This window comes from Arachis hypogaea, chromosome 8, assembly GCF_003086295.3.
Source record: "Arachis hypogaea cultivar Tifrunner chromosome 8, arahy.Tifrunner.gnm2.J5K5, whole genome shotgun sequence".
NCBI lineage: Eukaryota > Viridiplantae > Streptophyta > Magnoliopsida > Fabales > Fabaceae > Arachis > Arachis hypogaea.
Window position 1 is genome coordinate 9,842,907 of NC_092043.1, and position 10,027 is coordinate 9,852,933.

General features: G+C 30.6%; 1 protein-coding gene across 1 annotated transcript; it reads right to left on the reverse strand.

Annotated features, from left to right (window-relative positions):
* Nucleotides 1–2,895: 2,895 nt before the first annotated feature.
* LOC112704978 (uncharacterized) lies at nucleotides 2,896–9,505 on the reverse strand. Its single transcript, XM_025755840.1, has 12 exons — nucleotides 9,388–9,505; nucleotides 9,184–9,321; nucleotides 8,817–9,023; nucleotides 8,529–8,691; nucleotides 8,229–8,404; nucleotides 7,741–7,812; nucleotides 7,579–7,629; nucleotides 7,031–7,469; nucleotides 6,166–6,908; nucleotides 5,979–6,077; nucleotides 4,663–5,880; nucleotides 2,896–4,556 (listed from the first exon to the last, which is right to left on the reverse strand). The coding sequence occupies exons 1-12, from the start codon at nucleotides 9,503–9,505 to the stop codon at nucleotides 2,896–2,898; spliced, it is 5,085 nt and encodes a 1,694-aa protein (XP_025611625.1).
* Nucleotides 9,506–10,027: the final 522 nt, after the last annotated feature.

Consider the following 10,027-nt stretch of genomic DNA (forward strand, 5'->3'; position numbering starts at 1 on the left):
GTAAGATTAGTTGCTAAGGAATACAAACAAAAGCTATGTATGGATTATTTTAAAGTATTTGCTCCTGTTGCTAAATTAGACATTATTCGTATGATTATTTCACTCTCGCCTCAAAATAAGTGGAAGATACATCAAATAGATGTTAAGTCAACATTTTTAAATAACACTTTAGAAGAAGAAGTGTACGTTGAGCAACCTATAGGATATGAAATTTCTGGAGAAGAAGATAAAGTTTACAAGTTGAAGAAAATTTTGTACGGTTTAAAGTAAGAACCAAGAGCGTGGTACAAGAAGATTGATTCTGATTTCATTCAGAATGGTTTCAAAAGATATCTATTTTAACATTCACTTTATATCAAGTTTATTGAACCTGGAGATATCTTGATCATGTGTCTTTATGTTGACGATTTAATCTTTATTGGCAACATTTTGAAGACAATTGTAGAATTTAAGGAGGCTATGATAAAGCATTTTGAAATGACAGATATGGGATTGATGTGTTACTTTCTTGGCATTGAAATAGTTAAAAAAGATGTTTGAAATGATTAATTTTGCAAGCTTGATTTAAGAGAGGCAACGCTAGTAAAACTAAATCAACTTACACCATACTAGAGCTATCATAAAATTAGAAGTTATAAGAATTATAAGTGATGAAACTAGAAGTTAAAAGAATCATAAGTCACACTTTATCTTCTAGTCAAAATTAGAGGCTACAAATCAAGTTGAAAGAATCATAAAACATCTATATGTATAACAAGTTGCACTCATCACTTTTATACTAGAAGAATCATAAATTGTATTAAAAATTTTAAGTTGATGACTAAACTTAAAATTTTTTTAAGATGTTATAATAGTTGTGCTAAAAATTATAAGATGTCAACTAATAAAGATATATAAAAGTTACTTATTTGAATAGTCAAAGTTAAAAACAAAATTAAATAAATTATGAATTATTAGTATGAAGTATTGTTTATATAAAAGTATATATGTTTTATATATTTTGTGTGTTCTAAACAATAAAACATGTATTATGAAAATTGAGAGGTGCTTATTGATTTTTTGTTCTATAAGTGTTAGTGAAATTGAAAGATAAAAAATATGATAATGTTATTTATGTGAGTGAGTGATTTGAGAATGAGTAATTTGAGAATAATATAACGTGGGTATCATACTTACAAAGAAGTGTCCTTTGTTGAAACCTGACATGTATACATGTGTCCATAATTGGTTCATTTCACATGTATTTTGTCCATTTAGGTGAAATAATAATAAATAAATGGTTATGCATGTTTGGTGCGGAAATAACTGTAGTTGGTTTTAGCTATTTATAATAACTTAAGCTCACTCGTTGCAGGGCGCAGCAAAACACAAACTCAAATCTGTCTAAGAGGCAACCAAGTAAGTAATCCAAAGCTTCTTGTAATTTGTAAGTGACATTTCTCTCGTGACTGATTTAATTAGAATTTGACTAAAATTTTGAGCGTCATGTGAGTGATATATATTAGCTTGTAACTTTTTTTTTTTTAGAACTTCTTCATGTTAAAATATTGGTGTTTTTCTTTTTATTTGTTAACCTATTTTGTTGATATATATATTAGTTATACTTATACATAAATCTGTTGGCCTGTTTTTGCTCCGATTCTTATTAATCTCTAATATCCTTTGAATTTTTTTCAGCAAAAGAGTGAGAGGAAGGACAAAGTTTGGATTTTTTTTTATTCATATTCTTTATTATTATAGACAAGTAAATTTACATATATATTTAATTATGTAATATCACATCAATAAAAATAATTATATTTTATATTGACTATATAAATAATTATTAAAAAATAAATATAATTATACGACAATATAAAATATTTTAAAATATTATTATATCAAAATTAAATTCATATTTTCAAATTATAAACACTTATAAGTCTTACTCTGCAAATTAAATTTAGTTTGAACTTTTTGTCTTTACTGTATTCAATATTTGCACTCAAAGTTCAGTGTTCACACAAGAGGAATAAATAAAATCTTGACCATTGATTACACAATCATGTCACATTTATTACATAAAGAACAACTAATTAATAATGCTAACTTTCAACCAGAAAAAGAAAACCTAACGATACTACTATTAAGTGAAAAAAAAAGTTTAAGGACTCAACTACGATTTAAACTAATTCAAGTCAATTTTTTATATTTTAATTTTAATATTTAAAAAATTAAGGTAGTGAAATTTTTTTTTATAGCAGATTTTTTATTTTTTCAGCTAGTTAGTTCTAATTGGCTCAGAGAATTTTTTAATAAAACCAATAATTAATATATTTTATAATTTATAACTATTAATTAGTCATCATTAATATTTTTAATAATATAATATTATATTTAATAATATAAAATTATATATATTCTTTTTAATGATTAAATACTACTAAATTTTAATAAAATTTTCTCTTACTATACTAGCTACCGTGCATCTTTCATCAACATAACCAAATTTTAGAAGACAACTAGTGCATGACCCGTGCTAAGCACGGGAAATGATGAACTAAATCACTGCTTTAATTTATTACATTATAGAACAAATTTTAATTACAAAAACGCATAGGATTTTGCTGAATTTTTTTTCAATATGTGCTATATATAATTGCACACTCAACACATAGACGACAAATTAAACAAACCATAATCTCCACTTGAAATTGGCAATAAACATTAAATTAACTCTAATAAAAGTTATTAAAAAAAATAACATAATGCAAGCGAACACTCAAAAATAAAATATCTATGTGGTTACTGACTATAAAAAAAATTCCTACAACTTAAAAAAAGAAAGAAAAGTCGCAAAAAAATATGCAATAACATCCGAATTGTACAAAAGCATAAAAATTTTAAAGCACATCGTTAGAGATTCTGAAAAACTTCCCTATACACAACATTTAAGGTAGAATCATCACTTAGTGATCCATTATTCTTTATCAAAACTCTCAAACCCTCTCTAGACTTCACCCTAGACAACGCAACATATAATTGTCCGTGTGTAAAAACAGGTCTAGGTAAGTATAAACCAACTTTGCTCAAAGTTTGACCTTGAGATTTATTTATGGTCATTGCAAAAGAGACTACCAAAGGAAATTGTCTACGTTGAAACCTGAAAGGTAGAGTTTCATTATTCGGAGCCATATTCATGCGTGGAATGAGAACTACTTCACCACACTTGTCTCCCGTCAAGATGTTGCATTCAATTACATGATTTCCAAGTCTACGAACCTGTAATCGAGTACCATTGCAAAGTCCATTGCTTTGGTCTATATTCCTTAGAAGCATCACAGGTACACCAATTTTGAGTTTCAACTGATGGTTGGGCAAACCTGAGCAATTTATCGAATTTAGAACATCAGTTGTAATAGCATCCAACTCGTATTCCATGTTGCCCTCTTCAGCACATAATGAGTCTGAACTAAGATAAACTTTTTCATCACTATTAATAAATTCCATAATTGTGTTATTGACCTCATGGACAACTTCAAGAGTGGGTGCCAGAATCGTACGCTCCTTGAAATAATTAATGTTATCCAAGTTCATCAATAACCCTGTGTAGACAAATGTAACCAAATTCTGAAACCCATCATCAGTATCATCAATAAGTATGTCTTTAGGGATGACTACTTCTGACTCACCATCTGTTGAATCACCTGCCAATCCATTCCCAATTTGAATTAACCAATCTGCAAAAGCTTTGATATCATCATCAACTTCAACCATACCACCAACAGTAAGCCTCATATTCTTTGAAAGCTTTAAGACTGTGCAAAAATCCCATAGATAAGATGAACTAATGCATGCTTGCACAATATCTTGCCGTGAACCCATAGGTATTACTGGAAGAATCTGCCTGAAGTCTCCGCCAAGTACAACAACTTTGCCACCAAATGGAAGGTTTGGATTAAACGATGGCTGAAAGCGAAGAATGTCTTTTAGAGACTTGTCAAGAGCTTCGTAACAATACTTACTTAACATTGGTGCCTCATCCCATATAATAAGCTTTGCTTTACAAATAAGTTTACAAAGAGGTGTTCCCGGCTTTATGTTGCATATCGAGTCCTCATTGATGCTTAACGGTATTTTAAATCTTGAGTGAGCAGTAGGACCATTAGGAAGTAGTAAAGAAGCAATGCCACTTGAAGCAACATTAAGAACAATGTTCCCACCACATCTAAGATAAGCAGAAAGAGTATTCCAGATGAACGTCTTGCCAGTACCACCATAACCATATAGAAAGAAAAATCCGCCGCGATCATTGTTTACGGAATCAACAATGGTGTCAAATGCAGATCGTTGCTCATCTGTCATGGTCTTTAGAGATTGCATATATTGCTGCTTAAGCAAAGAACGATCAAAATTAACCTCGTCCAACAATAAGCGATCTTCTAAACCATGAAAAAGATCTAATGATGGGTAGGGCATCGCTGGAAACTCTTTAAGAGACCTTCCATTAGCTTGCATCTTGTCTTCAATTTTTGCAAGGGTCAAGTTCATGATATGCTCGTCAGACAAATGAAGATCTATACAAAAATATAATTTTTATATTAATACATGTAGCAACTTCAAGATAATAACATATCAATAAATAAATTAAAACCATAAATTGTACAATTTTTAACTAAATACCTTGAACATGATGAATTCTTCTTTGCTCAAATAAAATATCCTCAGATAATTCTTTATAGCATCTTTCTAAAACAAAATCTGGACATGCTATGTTGTTTGATATCAGAAGCATGACAAAAAGGTCACGAACATAGTTGGCTGAAGCCCAAGTACTTGCTTCAAGAATAGCATCAATAAATTCTTTGTCGTCTTGCAAGAGACCTAGTGCATAGCATGCTTCTTTGAAAGTGTTGTGTGTAACACCATCAACAGTGCGTATTTCCTCAAAACTGGTGCAACCTTTCTGAATGTTGAGAAGAAGTCTAAGATAATAATCCTCGCCATTACCTCTAGGAACATGTGTCAACCTACCAATAGAATAACCTTGTTTCCTTGGAATCCACATTGAAATATCGTCCTTCCATACAAATTTCTGTGGAAACTCACAATAGGTCAATGACCTAGCCAATGGAAAATATTTATTCACAACAAACCATGCTTGTAATTTAGTGAACTTCGCATCAACACGACTAAGGACATCCTGAATACCCTCGTATTCCTTGAAAATAACAGGATTCTCATCTGGTAGGTGAAATGGAAGTCTGATAACAGCAGGCTCCTTAACTTGAATATCATAACCATATAATCTCCAAGCAGCTTCACATGCAGAAATGTATCTACAATCATAATAGTTGTTAATCTCATCGACAATAGGAGGAGCATTACCATTAACTGATGTCTGGTAGAATGAAGCAGTAACACGATCATTTCCTTTGTGAACATACTTGAATAAATATTTGATGGCAGAAGTTTGGCAAGTATGCTCAACATTAATGTGACAACCATACCTTAATAACAAAGTTGGGTTGTACGGGACAATAAAAGAGTTATCAAGAGTTGCACCCTTTTTTATTATGGTGCGACCATTTTTTGGCCTACAATACTTTGGGAACCCAGCTTCATCAACAACAGTACGTTGTCTAAATTGTTTGGGAAAATATTTGGAGCACAAACCATTTACCATGCAAGGACTATTCTTGTTATACTTGCCACATGGACCATGAACCATGAATTTCTCAACAGCAGCATATAACTTAGGCCTTCGACGTTTATCGGGTATTTGTGCCGATATTAACTTATCTATATCATCAGGAGACCTAGGTTTTGAAAGAGGATGCATGAACAACAAAATATGAGCATGAGGAAGACCCCTCTTCTGAAATTCAATAGTGCATACATCTGAAAATAAAACCAAAACAGCAAAAGTTACTATAATGAAATGTAAATTAAAAAATTTGCAGTAAAACTTCACATTTTTTTTAAAAAAGAAGACTTACATCCAGAAATCTTTCCAAAAATATCACCATACTTAAAATCTCTGATTAAGTTGTTTAGCTTAATCTTAAAGACTCTTGATGTAATATCAGGACGATCTTCTGCTTTAAGGCCAGTACCAATTAATAAGCGCTTTATCTCATCCCATTCAGGATTGCATGTGATGGTGACAAAAAAAACTTGGATAACCAAAATGCTTGCAAAGAGCAAATGCATCCTTGCAATTATTAAACATGTATCTAGGTCCACCCGTAAAAGTGCTTGGGAGAATTATTCTTTGACCACTTGAAACAGCATCTGCTTCACCTCTAACTAAAGACTCATGCAATAACTTGTACTTTTCAACCCTCAACTTTAGTTGGTTGAAACGAAGAAAACTAAGACGCTCAGACTCTACCATAGTATATGCATCAACCAAGAACTGTTGGAACAACCTACGGGAGTTAAGCAGAATTGGTGACTCAGATGACCTCATTTGCAGTCGAAATGCAAAGAATTCCCTCATGCTTATTGTATTCCTCTTCTTTGAACCGTCAACATTGTATCGAGAAGCTGCTAAGATGCCTGTTCTATATCCATCCTCACCATATGGAAAAATAAGAGGATACTGCAAAGCCAAATACAATGGATGGATAACATCAATCTTCTTTAGTTGTTTTGATTTGGTTTCCAATATGATATCTCTGTCCAATAAAGAATCATCAATGTCACCAACTACCAATGCTGCAACTTCTGATGCAGTAGGCAAGTTGTATCGCCGACCATCTTTTTCCCTACGCCTAATCAGTTTTAACTTCATATCAAGAGAATGTGACTCGGTGAATCTATCCCGAGCATAACGGAACGACTGTGCCAAAGGATTATGCTCATCTAGCATATTTTTCAGCATACAAACTATATCATGTTCAAGATTACCCACCGAACTTACTGGGCTGAAAAAAAAAAGAGAAAAGAAAATATGACAAACACAACATATTGATGGACCTTAAATGAGTAAGTGAATAAAGTTGATACTATAAAGAGTATGCTTTGTGTATACAAAAAAAAAACTTACAGAACAGCACTAATTCTGTTATGAATCTCGTTGTCCGTATCATAAATGTAGAGCTGTGCAAATCTTAGTTTTTCATTTGCTTGTGGAATAAGACTTCCGATTGAGTGATAGTTCTGGCCACTCAAAATAAATGACGGCGGACCGGAACCATTGTTAATTTTATGGTTAATCTTGCCAGCCATTGATGTGAATGAAAACATTGCATTAAATGCCCTTATGTTTTTTCGAAAGTATCGGCCCATTTCATCGTCCAAAAAATACAATGCTTTTAGATTATCTGGGGCCTGTTTCATTAGGGGCAACTCAACTTTGCCATCCATACAGCACAAACCAAAATGAGGAGTGACACTATTGATACTCTTTGAAAGTCTCTCATGATCCCACATCAAAGCTTTGCAATATATACATGTATGAGAAGGATCACCCGCATCCCAAAAAGCTTTAAAATAAAATTTTAATTTCATTAGCTAATATAATGTAAATTATATTTTGAATCATTTAATATATCTATATTTGTGTAACGAATTTTCAATCTAATGAAAACATACCTTCTTCATCAATAACTAAGCTGTCAATCTCGTATGCAGTCGCACTTTCATCTAAATAAAATATTAAAAAAATAATATATCTTGTTATGCTCTAGTCATAAATATTACTCCATTAAAATATAACTTAATAATGTTATAAATATTGATGAATTTAAATTTTACCAATGACATTGTCGTCTTGAAAATCAATAGAGTAATCACTTTCTAAATTAATGTCATCGAATACATCAACAACTGTAAAAAAATTGAAATAGAATAGTCATTTGTAATGCTGTTGCTAAATAAATTGTTGGGTTTGGATGGGTTTTTTGAAATTATAAAAAATATTTTTTTGTTAAAAATGAATTACTTTCATATAATTTTAAATCTATTTAGATAAATCTTTTTAAAAAATTACTATTATCTAAAAAAACAAATTATTTACTTCTCCTAAAATTAACAATATATTGCTTTAAAAAAAATTAAGCAAAAGACATTTCTAATACTTATAATTCTTTTTAAAAATTATTTAAATGTGCAATAACTTCTATCTATTTAACAATTTTTTTTTAAAAAGTAAAAAAAAAAGTACTTTTTTCAAAAATCAATCCAAACCTTCCTAAAGTGAAATTTGAACAATTACTAAATTAGTCAAGTAAAAGTTGGAATACCTTCATGATGATATAAATCTGATACATTGGAATCATGAATTACATTATTTGCATTTTTAGAAGACTGTCCAAGGTCATGAACAGAAGATGTAAATAGCTCGTTGTTACTTCTGCATACTTCTCTGATAATTGTATCTGTTTGCTTGGTGAATCTCTTATGATTATGTATAATACAACTGAAAAAAGACATAAAAAAAACTCAAACAAATAACTACAATGAATTTTCATTAAGCTAATTATTGGTTAGAGTGATAACAACATAAAAAAAATTAACATATAAAAAAAATTATAAATTCACACCTCTCCAAATTATTATTCATGGTTGAAGAGGTTATTATTTTATTGTTGCAAAACAGATAATCAGCACCATCAACGTAGGTAGGTTTATGACTTTTATCCTTTTGTAAATTTGCATTAGTGTTACTAAGGATACATGATTTATATCTGCTGCTATTATTCCAACCTACTGTAACAAAATTAAACAAAATCCTTATTAACCAAAAGAATGATAAAAAAAACCTCAAAGAGAAACAGAATGGTTAATCAAAAAATTATTAATTACACTTTTATATTATGAGAAGTACAAACCATTTGTAACATCTAACAAAGGAGTTCTGATGCTGGTAGAATCAACGAATGTTGCTTTAGCAGACAGCATATTATCAGAGGGATTAACGATAGCTTTTGTTGAGGAACATGTTCCCTTTAATGTAACTTTTTTCTTATCTCGACTGCTGGAGATATTAGAACTCAAATTCACAGGATCATGAAAATTCACTTTAAACATTTGGTGACCTATATACACATAGTAAAAGGAATTAACAATACATTTGTAAAAGTAAATTAATATAATTAAAAGATATTTTACAATTGATTAACATGATCATTTTAAGCAACATGCTTTTCTTCTAAAGAGACACATGTATTATAAAATGTAACCAAATTTTATTATTACCTGTACAACTTGAATGACCTTTCTCAGTTGATATGAAGCGACTAATACTGTCATTTGAAACAGCTGAAGAAGTTCTCTTGTGAGGAAGCACGACTTGAGATGAATGATCTTTTGGAGATGTATCAAGAAAATCAGAAACTACTTAAATAATGTGAATATGGGCATGAACATGTATAGTTGATGAAAAAATAACTTCAAACTTACAACTATATCTAAGAACATCATTGACATTCAAAGTATGGTTCAACCTCTTGCTTCTTAAAATGCTCATTCGCCTTGCTCTTGCAAGCTTGGGAGTCAATCGATAGTCTTCTAGTACCATGACTAATGAAACTAATGATAACAAATAAAATATGCAGATTATGATGATATTTTTCCAAGCAGTGCATAATACAATATACTAAGTTACTCTACAGGGGATGACTATTTATAATAATGTGAAAGAAAACATGGAAGATAAATTCACAGAAAGAAACTGAGGAAGAAATTTGCAGCTTTTACAAAAAAATGTGTATCAATTGGTTGTAGTTGGAAATGAACTCAAATAAAAGAAACATGAAGGCATGGTATAGTCTTTCCAAACCAAAACATTAAATGATTTAGAGTAAATAAGTATTATTGCCTGAATGTAATAAATGTAACTGATTCACATCTGACAATAATTAATACAGAATATAATACAACAATTTATATAACATATGATCTGATGATATATATGTGTAAATTACCAGTGAGTACGTCAAAGAGAGTTGATGATACTCTCAGCAGTCTTTGTAGACTATAGAGATATCTCTTCATCCTTTTCGTTAAAAGGGTCTTGGATAAAGGGAATCTTAGAGAAAAC